We start from the raw sequence: 14,201 nt of genomic DNA on the forward strand, positions 1-14,201 counted from the left end.
CTTGTGACTCACTGTTGGCTGCTATCTGGTTGGTCCAGTTGGACCTGCTGTCCTTCCTGGAAATAGATTCCATGATGGGTGAGAGGAAAGAGGACCTTGATGGCCCAGGTAGCACCGGGTGGATGTCGAGTGTCCTGCAGGGCTCTTACCTCAGGCCACCTGAGATCCATCTCAGTGACTGGGAGCTACAGCCCCCTGTGCTGGCACCTGAGCAACAAAGGTCCAAAAAGCTCTTTATTTCCAAAAGACTTATTTCATTTCATTCTTAATATGCACCTCCATGGGTCACATGTGGGCTTTCCTGAAATTGCCACAAGAGTACTTTTTCCTAGCCCTATTATTCCCGCTGTGCTCTCCTTCCCTCCCCAGATGGATCTACATACACACCCACACATGCAAATGCGTGCCTATACATACACCTTTAGACGTAAGCATGTGTGTGTACATGTGCACACGTTCTTTATTGTACATGTGTGCACACACACAGAATCATACTCTCAAAATTCTAGAGTTGAACCCTTTACTTTGTCCTCACCTCACATTCTGGGAACATTTCCTGACAAGTAATCATTCAGTCTTTTTTTGAGCTCTCCCTGTCTGAGGAGCTCATGATGGTGTGAGGCAGTCCCAGCCAGTGGGGCACCAGTGAATGCTGGAAAGCTGAAATCTGCCTCCAGAAACTCCTGCCAGTCATTCTTGGCATGTCCTCTGCAGCAGAACCCAGGGGGGTTCATGCTTCGTAGAGAGGGTGACGTCAGTGTCCCCAACACCTCTGTCTCTGCAGTCAACCCCAGACCCCAGGACTGGGCCTTGGCACATTTCCTAGGGCAATAGTCATTCTGACTGATGCACATTTCTGGGCAAGCCCGAACAGAATGCATTCAGATGCTTTCTCAAGAAAAACCCCAAGATGGGAGAGATATCCCTTGTCGTCTCTGAGGGGATTAGAATCAGATTGTTGGGACGTTGTGTTGAGAAACGAGGGAAGCCACTGAGGTCCCGTCTTACTTGGCTCAGGCCACTTTGACAACATTATGGGCTGGGCAGCTGAACAAAAGACATCCTTTCTCACAGTTCTAGAGGTTGGGAAGTCCAAGGTCAAGGCTCCAGCAGATCTGGTGTCTGGGGAGAGCTCTCTTCCTGGTTTGCAGATGGCCATCTTCTGCCCGTATCCTCATGAGCTGGAGAAAGAGAGGAAGCCAGCTCTTTCTTGTCTTTTCTTATAAGGGCACTAATCCCACCATGAGGGTTCCATTCTAATGACCTACTTACCTCCCAGAGACCCGACCTGGGGTTTCAATATATGTGTTCTGGGGGGATGCAAATGTCCAATGAATAGCAGCTCCCCAGTGTAAAGGCAGATACTCAGAGTGGGTGTCCACTGGGGCTGATGTGCCTTCAGGGGGTGCCAGGCCAGACTAAGCTCCTCACACATCCGTCATCCTTCTCTCCTGCTCACTGCCTGTGACTCTCACAAACCTCAACCTCAGGTTGACAGATGTGACCCATCTGAGGAGCAGGACAGGATGATGATGAAAACATAAATCCCAAATTCCAGCAGATTTAAATAAAACTTAAATTCACTGGTATAAATTCTTACATTACCGATGTAATTCTAAGAGAGCAATCTATAATTAACGAATGATCTCTCTAGTAGACTGAAACACTTTGCGCATAGTTTTTGGCTATGGAGTCTTTTGTTTTTAAAAATTTCTGATTTGTTTCTATTGAGATATAATTGCCATATAACAGAATATAAGTTTAATGTTGATTTGATACATTTATATATCACAATAGGATTCCCACCATAGTGTTAGCTAACACCTCTATCAAGTCACGTAATTATCATTTCGTTTTTGTGGTGGAAACAATTAAGATCTGGTCTCTTAGCACCTTTAAAGTTTATAAGACAGTATTATTGTCTATAATCACTATGCTGTGCATTAGATCTCCAGGACTTTTTATTTGTTAGTTACAATGAAGCAAGGAAACCAAACAGATGGATGGACCAATCAGTGTTAAGGCTACAGATCAGGACCTTCTGCCTTCCGCCTCTAAGTTTCTCATGTACTACAATTTGTTGGACTCCCATCTCTGTTAGAGGATACAGTGGTTAAGAGCACGACTCAATGTCTGATGTGGGTTTGACCCTTGCTGACCACTTAAGCTCTCTGACCCTCAGCCTCCTTATCCCTAAAGTAGGATAATCTTAATACTCACTTCATTTTATTATGATGTTTAAATGAACAGTTCATGTTCATGGATGCAAAAATGCTTAGCGTGATACTGGGAATATTGTAAACACTCTCTATATAAATACTATTAATAGTTAATAATATATTTTAAAAAGTAGACACTATAAATAGCATATTCTCATACACTGAATGTCAACCATGTTACCAGTATTTCAGAAATTTCTGGTTCCCATCTATTTTTTATAATATGATGGTGGTAAGCTTTTAATTTCTTTTCTTTTTTTTTAACTTTTTAATTTTTAATTTTAATTTTTATGTTTTTAAAATTTCTTTTCCGCACAAGTTTTTGATAAATCTATGTTTTTGAATTCACTTTAGTGATCATTCACTTAAATAGAAGCTCAGAGGTAGAGGAAAGTAGCCCTATTTGAATTTCAGATCATGCCAACTTTTTGAAATCCAAAAGAGATTCTAAGATTGTATCATTTTCTCAGTTAACTGGGTTAGCATTTAAACTCACAAAGTGTTCACAAGTATGCGTGTGTATATGTGTGTTTATTTTATGACACAGGTCATCGAGAATGCCTCTTCTCCAAGGGATGCTATCATCAGTGCTTTGTACAGCAGTTTAAATAAAGTCATTCTTTACTGCCTGTCCAAGCCCCAGCAATCACTCTCCGAATGCCTTAGTCTTCTCAGCATCTTGGGCTTCCTACAGGAACACTGGGACATTATCTTTGCCACCTATAATTCCAACACCAGCTTCCTCCTGTGTCTCATGTATTGTTTTTTGCTGCTCAATGAGAGAAGGTAAGGACTGCTTACTTGTTTCCTGCCTACTGGTGGTCAATGCAGAGAAGAAAGCTTTAGAGGGACACTTGATTGGGGCCAATACAAATGGTATATATATCGGTTATCTGGTTGTCCAAATTATGGGCAGTGTTTGATAATCTGTCCATGTGACTCAGCAGCAAGAATCATCATGGATTAATAATTTACCCCTTTTCCACAATTCTCAGGTTGTAAGATATCTTATTGATTTCATTTTTGGGGCAGAAAGCTCGACATTGAATATACACATTGATTTTATGATGCAGCCAGATTTTAGAAATATTAACATTTGATAAATGCACTCTTAGAATGGAAAAATATATAATAAATTGTATCATGCAAAGTGGGCATAATTTTCTTGCAGAAAAAATTACACACACACACACACACACACAATTTGTGATATAAAATGATATCCATAAGCACACTTGTATAGGAAATTCTAATAAAAAGAAATTGAAATAAGTTTAGTTAAATCCTTTTCTTGAAGTCCGAAGTTTGAAATATGTTAGATTTTTCTGTGTATATGCACTTTCTTTTTTTTCATGTGTGAATATTCTGTATCACCATTGCCTTGGGATTATATGCTTACAAATGCTATCTCTCTCTTTTTAAAAAATGTTTATTTACTTTTGAAAAAGAGAATCTCAAGTAGGCTGTCAGCACACAGAGCTCAACGCGGGGCTTGATCCCACAGACCGTGAGATCAAGACCTGAGCCGAAATCTAGCTTAACCGACTGAACCACCCAGGTGCCCCATAAATGCTATCTGTTACTAATAGAGCCATGTTGAGTGTAGAGGAAAGGTGGGCTATGGGAGATTACACTTTGCTCTTGTCTTTGTGTTGTTGTTGTTGTTGTTGTTGTTGTTGTTTTTATACCAGTACCTATTATATCTTACTACTTGAAAAAAAAATCCAAAAATTCTGTCAAATTGACTATTGGATGTTACAAAACTCTAGACTTGATTTGTCTTAAAACTCCCTGGGAATCACTTCAAAACACTCCTAGCCCAGAGGAGGCATTTGCTATTTTATTTGTGTGAAATAAAAGAACCCATTTGTGGTAGATTAAATTGGGAGGGTCTTCTCTCGTTTGTATTTTAAGAATTAAGTCTATCCATATTGGAAGCATAGGTAAGAACGGCAGATGCCACCCTATGTGTATGTTTGGATTTCCACCTTCCTCAGATCCCTCTGGGTAGCTAAATGGCCTTAAAATCTAAAGGGACTTTATCCTAGAAATTTCAAGAATGGATATTCTCATATAATGGTATATTTTCATTTCCTTGTTTGTCGTTTTTGGTTCAATCCACAAACATGTACTGAGTGTCTATTCTGCTTGGTTGATTGAAGGGGCCCAGAGAAGAAGGCATGTGGACATTAACATGATTGAAGGGGCCCCAGAGCAAACGGTTCATGGGAAACCTAATATGTAAACCCCTATGCCTGCACTTAGAACCAGCTACGTGATGTGCAGGATCCTGCAAAAAATGCAGACGTGTTGTTCAAAATTTACTAAGAATTTCAAGACAGGGACAGCAGAGTCCAAGCATGGGGCCTTTCTGAGTGTGGACCCTGTACAACTGCACAGGTCACAGGCCCATGAAGCTTGCCTGGCCCCTTCCAAGTGGGATGAGATCAGGGCCAAACAAAGGTAGAGGTCAATACTTTGGGAGTCTACAAAAACAAATGACCAGTCCTGATGGTTGGGAAACCAGGAGAGAGTTCAGGAGGCCTGCTGGGAGCCTGGATTAGATTTAATAAAACAAGAATAAAAAAAAGAAGTTTTCCTATTTTCCAGAATGCTATAATATCTGTCACAGAAATTGCCATGACATGTTTGGTTTAACTTGATTAGACAAGTTTTTCCAATTGATATGTATTGAGTTTAGAGGATGATTATTTGTAATAAAGAACAATAGAATGATCTTAAAGAAACTGGAGTTTATAGTGAAAAATCTCTTGTCTCCTAGTTATCCAGAAGGATTTGGACTGGAACCCAAGCCTAGAATGACTCCTTATCATCAAGTCTTTCTTTCTCCAAATGAAGAAGTAAGAGAAAAAGGAGAGGAAGACTTCCCAAGTTTGAATGATGGTACATGTTGTTTGTTGTTTATTTTTGGGAGAGTGGGTGAGTGGTGCTAACTTCTGGATTTCATTCTTCAGCTCTGTGAGACTTGGTCAGACTAAGAACTTGGTGACTTACTAACATTCTAGGGATTTCACCATAAGTTGATTTCACTTCTCAGGTGGTCTCTTGAATTTTCCTTTGGATCGCTAGATATGGGAACTGGAATGTCACCTCCTCTTGTTCAGTCCTTTACCAAGCTCTCTCTCAACTTTCTTCTCTAGAAAATGGGGTCAATAAACTCATTATTTCTATGAGATTTTTGGCTTGATTGAGTTCATTTTTTAAATTTGCTTACATCAAATCAAGTAAAGGTGATTGGCAATTTGTAAAAAAAAAAAAAAAAAAAAGTAGCAGCCAGATCCATGTGTTTAGAAATTGCTTTTTTTAAATGAAATCTAGCCATTTGCAACAATGTGAATGGAACTGGAGGGTATTATGCTAAGTGAAATAAGTCAGTCAGAGAAAGACAGATATCATATGATTTTTACCCATCAGATTCCATATGTGGAATTTGAGAAATTTAACAGATGACCATAGAGGAAGGAAAGGGAAAATAAGATAAAAGCAGAGAGGGAGGCAAACCATAAAAGACTCTTAAATACAGAGAACAAACTGAGGGTTAGTGGGGGTGGGGAAAGTGGGTGATGGTCATTGAGGAGGGCACTTGTTGGGATAAGGAATTGGTGTTGTATGTAAGCAATGAGTCACAGAAATCTACTCCTGAAGCCAAGACTACATTGTATGTTAGCTAACTTGAAAATAAATTTAAAAAACAGGAGTGCTTGGGTGGCTCAGTCGATTAAGCCTCTGACTTCAGCTCAGGTCATGATCTCGCGGTCCATGAGTTCGAGCCCCACGTCGCGCTCTGTGCTGACCACTCAGAGCCTGGAACCTGTTTCGGATTCTGTGTCTCCCTCTCTCTCTGACCCTCCCCCATTCATGCTCTGTCTCTCTCTGTCTCAAAAATAAATAAATGTTTAAAAAAAATTTTTTTAAAGAAAATAAATTTAAAAAAGAAATTGCTCTTTTAAAAAATGTTTATCTATTTTTTATTTTTTTAATTAATTAATTTATATTTTGAGAGACAGAGAGAGTGTGATCAGGGGAGGAGCAGAGAGAGAGGGTGAGAGATAATCCAAAGTAGGCACCACACTGCCAGTGTAGAGCCCAATGGAAGGCTCGAACTCATGAACCGTGAGATCATGACCTGAACTGAAACCAAGAGTCGGATGCTTAACCAACTGAGCCACCCCGGGACCCCAAATGTTTATTTATTTTTGAGAGAGAGCGAGGCAGAGGATCCAAAGTGGTCTCTGTGTGAGAGCCTGATGTGAGGCTGGAACTCATGAACTGTGAGATCATGACCTGAGCTGAAGTTGGACACTTCAACGGAGCCACCTAGGCGCCCCTAGCTCTTGCTCTGTTTTGATCTAAGAAGCTTCAGCAGACTTGCTTTCACCATTTTGGTTTGTTGACTGTGCCGCTCACATTGTGATACCAGATAGTAGGCACAAGGGCGTCTGTTTTTTGGTCACATAGGTGCCCAAATCCAGTGCTTACAACTCTCATGAGTTTAAAACATACTCTGGCGCACTGTTAATTACAACATAAATATTTGTATTTTGGTCTAGCTAGAAGAGTGGACTGAGCAATGTCCATCCTTCTAGGGTGGAAAAAATAGACTATAGGGGCTGGTACTAGAGGAGGGACTCAGTGGTTCAAGATCCAAGGGTGTTTAGGCAATGTTCAGGGTATTGTAATTATGGGGCATAGCAGGTAGAACTGGCCTGGTAGATTGGCTCATATCTGGGCAAATCCAGGGCATTGAGATTGGTGGGCAGTGGGAAGCATGATGCAGTGCCAGGAAAGAGGACTGGCTTGGGTCCTAGGTCCCTAGGCACAGTCTTGGGTTTGGTGTCCATTCCTTTGAGGGCTCAACATAGAAGGTACATTGGAAGGAGCTGTTGGGGGTGGTATTTGGTTACCTAGAGCTTACATAAGTATTTTTGCCGTTGGTATTTAATGACACTTGGGGGTGGGAGAAAGAGATTTCTTGTGCCCATCAATCGTGTCTCCCAGCTCTGAACATACATCCTGTCCCAGACAGGACCTGGTGGTGGGCAGTTAGAGGTGGGGGAAAGGCCAGCTCACATGGATGTTGGTAGCGTTGTCTACATACTGACCGCTTTCTGGCTGGAAGTTGCAAAGCTTGAGTGATATTCAAGAAAGACGCAATAAAAGCAGCCGTGATACATCATCTCCGGCCCTTGCTGGGACAGGCACTGAGGCCATCCTGATTGTGTGATATACTCTCTCTGTTAGTCCAGCACAACATCCAAAAGACAGTGCGGACCCTGTGGCAGCAGCTCGTGGCACAGAGGCGGCAGGAGCTGGAGGACACCTTCAAGATTGATCTCTCTGTGAAACCTGGAGACAGAGAAGTGAAGATTGAAGAGATTACCCCACTCTGGGAGGAGACGATGCTCAAGGCCTGGCAGCATTACTTAGGTCTCTGTCCACTTGGCTCCAGGGAACAGAACTGCTGAGTCTCATAGATGTGGACTTGCCCAAAGTTCCACTCAGGGCCCAGAGCCTTTTCCACCCAGACCTCCTCTCTCATCCCTTTGGTGGGGATTACTGAAACCTCATGCATCTTTGAGTGTGAAGAATGAAAGCTGCTTTGCATCTTGGGTGAAAGGAAGGCCAGAGCTGCAAGCAGATACTAGTAATCTCTTAGAGAGTGTGCCATGTCAGAGCTAGATGTCTAGCTCTGTCTACCATGTCTAGCCTAGAGCTTAGGATTCTAGGTCCTGTCCTGATATTCACCTACCAGCTTTGAAACCTTGCCACCAAATCATGCAGTGACCTGGATTCCCAGGTTCTTCATGTTTCAAGTGAGAGTTTTCATCCCTAAGATATTAATGACCCCTCCATTCTTTCAGTGACTCAGCATTTCCCCCCTCATATGAGTTATTGCACCTGCAGGAATGATGTTTTAATTTTGTTTTTATTTTTTTAATTGTTTAAAATATTTTATTTCTAAGTAATCTCTATACCTAGTGTGGGGCTTGAGCTCACAACCCCAAGATCGAGAGTCACATGTTCTACCGACTGAGCCAGCCAGGTACCCCTCAATTTTGGTTTTAAAGTGGTCATTGCTCTCGAATTATGGCTCACGTACTTGTTTGAAGTCTTCTAGCATCACAACATTGACAGTGACTTATGAGTTAGTCACTTCCATGTGTGTCATCCCAGACTGCCCGGCGGTATAGAACTTTTATTTATCGGCTTTCCAAATTAACCCTGGAAAATGCGTATGTATGTACATGCCTATGTATATACATGTGTAGTTTGAGGTCAAAGTGTCAGATTCCATTTCAGGGAAAAGGTTAATAAAATAGGACATATATCCCCATGCACATGTAGTGAATAAAATGGTGAGATGCACCCCATGCTTACAAATGGCTCTCTTGTTGCCAGCAATCATATACAGAAAATTCTCTGTTTGATGGCCTGTGTTTGAAACACATAATCTTATTTACTCTTCATGACACCAGAATGAGGTTAGACGCTATTATTCCCAGTTTGCAGGATGAGGACACTGAGGCTCAAGGACTTAACTAACTTGTCCAGCATCTCACTTTGAGTCAGTGGAGCTAGGGGTCTAAGCCAGGTCTGGTGACCCTGAAACCCACACTGTATTTCTTAGTCAGAAGACGGCAGTGTAAGCTTGTAGCCTGGGCTGTTTTCCTTACTGGAGGAGGCGCAAGAGGCTTGTGACCCCGGATGGCCCTTTGAAAGCCAAGCCAGTTGCAAAATAGTGTGTATCCTCCTTTCAACTTCACCTCTGACAGTTTTTGCTTCCCTGTTCCTAGCATCTGAGAAGAAGTCGCTGGCCAGCCGCTCGAACGTGGGACATCCGAGCAAGGTCTCCTCGTGGAGTGGCAGCTTGTCTTCAGCAATGAGGCTGATGCCCGGGAGGCAGGCCAAGGACCCTGAGTGCAAGACAGAGGTGAGCTCAGATCCCTCTTCCCTGGAGAAGCATCAGGCCTTTGTTTCAGATCCCGTGAGTCATGTCTTCTCTGTCTGTTGTTGCTGGGTATGACTCAATTCCATGTTCTTCTGAGCATTTAAGGTTATGCATGTGACTTCCCAGTTGCAGCTACATGTAGGGGAACCAGGTCTTAGGCTGGCTTTAACTTGAAGTGACTATGGGCTCCCCTGGGGCTCCAAGAGCAGGGGTTGCTTACGGCATTAAAACCCGAACCAGTGCTACTTGCTATTCTCCTTTTGAGTCACGTGTGCTCAGAGAGCACTAGCCCACAGTTCAGTAAGAGCCGTATGTGTGGACTCAGCAAAGGGGTCAAAAACATTGGCACCGTTGCCAGGAGATGTAGCGGTGGATCCTCTTGACTATGTGGGGCTGAGTTGTCGGGATTTTTTGAAATTAATTTCTTTAAAGCTCTATAACAAACCATCCTAAAACTCAGTGGCACCAACAATGGGTTTTTGTGATCATGGATGCTGTCGTAAGGAGTTTGGAGCACGGAAGGGGTGGGGAGGTGCCTCTACTCCATGATGTCTGGGGCCTTGGCTGGGATCCTTGGAAGGCTCATTTACTCATACAGCTGATGGTTGCTGCTGACTTCAGTCTGAGACCTTAGCTGAGACTGCTGGCTGGAATACCTATACCTGGCTTCTCCGTAGGTCCTGGGCTTTCTTACAACCTGGAGGCTGGGTTTCAAGGGCTAATTTCCAAATAAGGGGGAAGGAGATACAGACAGACAGACGGACAGATACAGAGAGATACAGAGAGAGAGAGAGAGAGAGAGTCAGTCAGGCAGAAGCCACATCGCCTTCCATGACCTAGCTTCACCTCTGCTGCATTCCTTTGGTCAAGATAGGCACACAATTCTGCTTGGGTTCAAGGCAGCGGGGGGGTGGGGGGGCAGAAATAGACTCTACCTTCTGGTGGGGGAAGTGGCAAGGTTCTGCAAGAGCATATAGGACTAGAAATATACTGAGGCTCTTCTTGAGAAGCACAATGTGTCACATATTCTAATGCTGGAGTCACTTATTTTCAGAGGCAGACTGTGGTCATTGAATGAACATGACCTTGGGATCAGGAAACGTTGGGTCATTTACTTAACTTCCCTGAGTCTTTGTCTCTTTGTCTCCACAAGGGGACAGATAACTGTGGGAAACTGTGGGAAGGGGCTCCCCAGGGAGGTGGAATAGATGGTTGATAGACCCATTACACAGCAGGAGCTTTCTGCCCATGTAACTTTGGAAAATGAGGTTGGCTCCAAATCCCCCCTGCTCAGAATGTGGGCTCTGCTGTCTCAATGGCTCCGTTGTCTATTGTGGCCAGTGACTGATGGGAGGGTACTATCATCAGATGCGGTGGAGAAGAGAGGAATGCGGGCTGCCTGTAACTGCTCAGGTAGCCCGGGAAGGAGACTTTCTTCTTTCTGAGCTTCAGAAACAAGAGGATTTCGGACATAGGGAGACAGAGCACAAACATAGAAGGGGAAACAAAATGAACTTGACTGGGCTGTCTGGCCACCTCATACTCAGAACTGAGGGTAGGATGCGTCCTTAACACATTGGCTTGTGGAAGACACTGCTCAGTCAGCTTGTTGATTGGCTGATTGTATAGATGTGTACATTGAATCTTAAAAAAAAAAACAAAAAAACAGTCAAGGGCTTTGCAGCCAGGAAATGGCGGAGTCAAGAAAGGGTCTCCTGTCTCTGTACTACTGAGCTTGACCTTAGGCAATTCTGTGACCTCTCAGAGCCTCAATTCCTGATCTTACAACTGTGCTCTGTCTATACTAGAACATGTGGAAGCACTTGGAAACTGCAAGTGCTTTAGAAATGGAAGACAGTTTCCAAAATTTGATCCCACCTTATTGTTCTCTCCGCCAAAGGGATGACCATCTCACCTGCAGTATAGCTCTTCTGAGCCCCCGAAGCTTGGAGCGTCCCCACTGGTGCCCAAGCACTTGCTCCTGACCAAGGCCATTTGTGACAGGAGGGGTCCAGCCCCTCTTCCCCCCTGGCTTCACCCTGGAACTTCTGTTCTTTGACCAAGTTAGCTTTGTCCCCAGGGGTCAGGTCCGTCTGGCTGTGGAAGCTAGGGAAGGGACAGCTGGGATGCTGGCGTGGATGTGCATTGTATGGGAGCCCTTGCAGACTATTGATGTGCCTTCAGCCACTTCCCCATCCTCTCCTAGGCCACTGCCCTTGGCTCGGCTAAGTTGCCTCTGAGTCCTGGGGAGATCGATTGAGAAATAGCTCACCCGAAAGAAGCTTGAATAGATTGCAATACTTGAGGCCATGTAGGTCTACAAAGGGCTTGTCACAGTTTGCTCTGGGCTCACACGGAAGCAAAAATATTTTAAATCAGTTCTGTCTTTGGTGAAGGCAGGCTGCTGAAGATACTGTCTTCTACATCAATTGAGGTCTCATTCGTTCGTTCATTCATTCATTCATTCACTCACTCAACAAAATATTTACCAAGTGCTTACTTTGTACCCTGAAGTAAGCACTGAGGTTACAGAAGAGAGAACAATCTGACATATTCTCTGCTTTCATGGAGACTGCATTTTAGGGGGCGAAGATAGACAATAAACAAGTAAATTTGTAAATGTGAAGGGTGCTAATTGCAATGAGGAAAAATCGAGCAGGGTAAGTGGGAGAGGGTGGTTGTTTAGATGAAGGTGGTCAAAAGTCCTCTCTGGAAGGGGGGCATAGAAGCAGAGAAATAAGGAAGTGACTTTCTGGAGAAAGAGCAGTCAGGCAGAGAGGACCATCAGGCAAAGGCACTGAGACAGGCATGTGCTGGAATGCTCTGAGGCAGCAAAGACCAGTGTGGCTGGACTAAAGTGGGGAGAGGGCAGCCACAGGGGACGTCTCCCTCAGCTGTCAGCATCAGGAAGAACTGTGACTCCTGTCAGTGGTCTATTTCTGGGCACGGTGATCTGGGCACTCAGAATCTCGGAGAGGTAAACATGACCCAGGTCTTATAACTGCACACACCTAGTGGCATAAATTTCTGCAAAAAACATGCACATGCACATTCATGTACATGCACACATCCCTTTCCCTGCTTCTTCCTTCCTGTTTGAGCCCTGCTTACCTTCCATCTGATTTATTCATCCTTTCTATAGTTTATAGTACCTTGTGGATTTTCTTAAAGATGAATTAGTTTTGAAACAAAGTGTGCTGTGTTTTAATTTTAAAAATTAACTGCATGTTTGCTTTGGAGCATCTAATATCAGTAACTCGGTCGGGCTGGGCATGGTGCCTGGTACATAGGAGAATGTGCATAGGAGGATGTGCATGGGGCGAGGGAATAAAATGCTTTCTCCCTTTTTCCTGCGATGAAACTCACTAGCCTTCACATCCTGCATCCATCACTCATCCTCGCGAGATGCCTTTGTTGCTAACAGAAGGCACAACTTTTCAGGTACATATGTACGCTGTGATGTCATAGGATGAGAGCATCGACTGTTTGCCCTGGGGTCTGTTTAATTATTTTTAAAAATTAATTTTGATTATTACAGCTGATTACACCTCAGTGAGCAATGTAATTGATATTTTCTAATGTATCCCAAGGAACATTTTGTACAACATGCTTTTTGTTGTTGAAGGTTAAAGACTCCGTTATTGGTTTTTCCCTAAATATGCCCACATCATTAGTCCCTCCAGTGAGAAGGTCGCCATCTGGAAAAAGCAGCATGGAGACATTATTCAGGCACAAGTGCATGAAATTGGTGTTTCTGCATCTTCTGTCTCTCCTCTGGAAAGAAGAGGCTTGTAATTAAAGGAGTTGGTTTTGGAGGAAACATTATTCATTTGGTGTTATTCCTTATCATGTCAGCGGCTGACAGCTCGGTAGCACTGATGAATTGTTCCTTCGAGTGAGACATACGATACGCCATTCCTAACTCTTCTTACCTATCTTCATTTTCAGTATACAGTGTTCTCCTCTTGGCAGGTGAGCTGAACTTTGAGACGAGTCTGATATGATGGATGTCATTTCTTCCTTTTCTTCTCCTGACCCCATCACAGTCCCTTCTGGGATCAGATTGTAAAGTCACGGTCTCTCCTGGGGTGAAGGCTGTGGGTTTCAGCCTGTCGGACAGAGGTTGCGACCTTGGGCTCCTTTGAGGCCACCAAAGGCCACCCATGGTGTCTGGGAAGCTGCTTCATGTCCGCCTTCAGTTTAGAGAAACCCAGAGTGTGTGCCCCGGCCAGCCATTCCTCTTCACAGCCTGTGTGCGGCTTGCCGACTCAGTGGTAGGCTTCCTTGTTGAAAAATAAGCTGAAAAAACATCAACTACTAATGTTGGTTTCTTAGCTATGGTAGACACACTGTGGCAGTGTATGATATTAACATTATGAGAAAGCAGGTAAGGGGTTGACGGGACCTCTCTGTACTATATAACTTTTCTGTAAATTCAGAATTATTCCAAAATAGAGAGTATGTAATCTTCCTCCCTCCTTCCCCCTCCTTCCTTCCTTCCTTCCTTCCTTCCTTCCTTCCTTCCTTCCTCTCCCTCCCTCTTTCCTCTCTTCCTCCCTCCTTCCCTCCTTCCTTCCTTCCTCTCCCTTCCTCTTTCCTCTCTCTCCCTCTTTCCTTCCTTCCTTCCTTCTTCCTCTCTCCCTCCCTCTTTATTTCCTTCCCTTCCTTCCTTCCTCTCCCTCCCTCTTTCCTTCCTTCCTTCCTTCCTTCCTTCCTTCCTTCCTTCCTTCCTCCCTTCCTTCCTTCTTCCTTCATTCCTTTCTTCCTTCCTATGTTCTTCCTTCCTTCCTTCATCCTTCCTTCCTTCTTTCCTTCCTTCCTCTCCCTCCCTCTTTCCTCTCTCCCTCTCTTTCCTCTTTCTCTCCCTCTTCCCTTCCTTCCTTCCTTCTTCCTTCCTCCCTCCCTCTTTCTTTCTTTCTTTCTTTCTTTCTTCCTTCCTTCCTTCCTTCCTTCCTTCTTTTCTTTTCTTTTCTTTTCTTTTCTTTTCTTTTCTTTTCTTTTCTTTTCTTTTC

General features: G+C 43.7%; 1 protein-coding gene across 6 annotated transcripts in view; it reads left to right on the forward strand.

Moving 5' to 3' along the window:
• WDFY4 (WDFY family member 4) overlaps positions 1–14,201 on the forward strand; it is a 306,252-nt gene that overhangs the window by 151,757 nt on the left and 140,294 nt on the right. For all 6 annotated transcript variants that reach the window (XM_042959970.1, XM_042959972.1, XM_042959973.1 and 3 more), the window contains 4 exons: positions 2,767–3,005; positions 5,002–5,123; positions 7,482–7,667; positions 9,035–9,171. In XM_042959970.1, coding sequence (XP_042815904.1) covers positions 2,767–3,005; positions 5,002–5,123; positions 7,482–7,667; positions 9,035–9,171 — 684 coding nt within the window. The remainder of the gene's footprint in view (positions 1–2,766; positions 3,006–5,001; positions 5,124–7,481; positions 7,668–9,034; positions 9,172–14,201) is intronic.

The sequence above is a fragment of the Panthera tigris genome, chromosome D2, assembly GCF_018350195.1.
Source record: "Panthera tigris isolate Pti1 chromosome D2, P.tigris_Pti1_mat1.1, whole genome shotgun sequence".
NCBI classification, from domain to species: domain Eukaryota; kingdom Metazoa; phylum Chordata; class Mammalia; order Carnivora; family Felidae; genus Panthera; species Panthera tigris.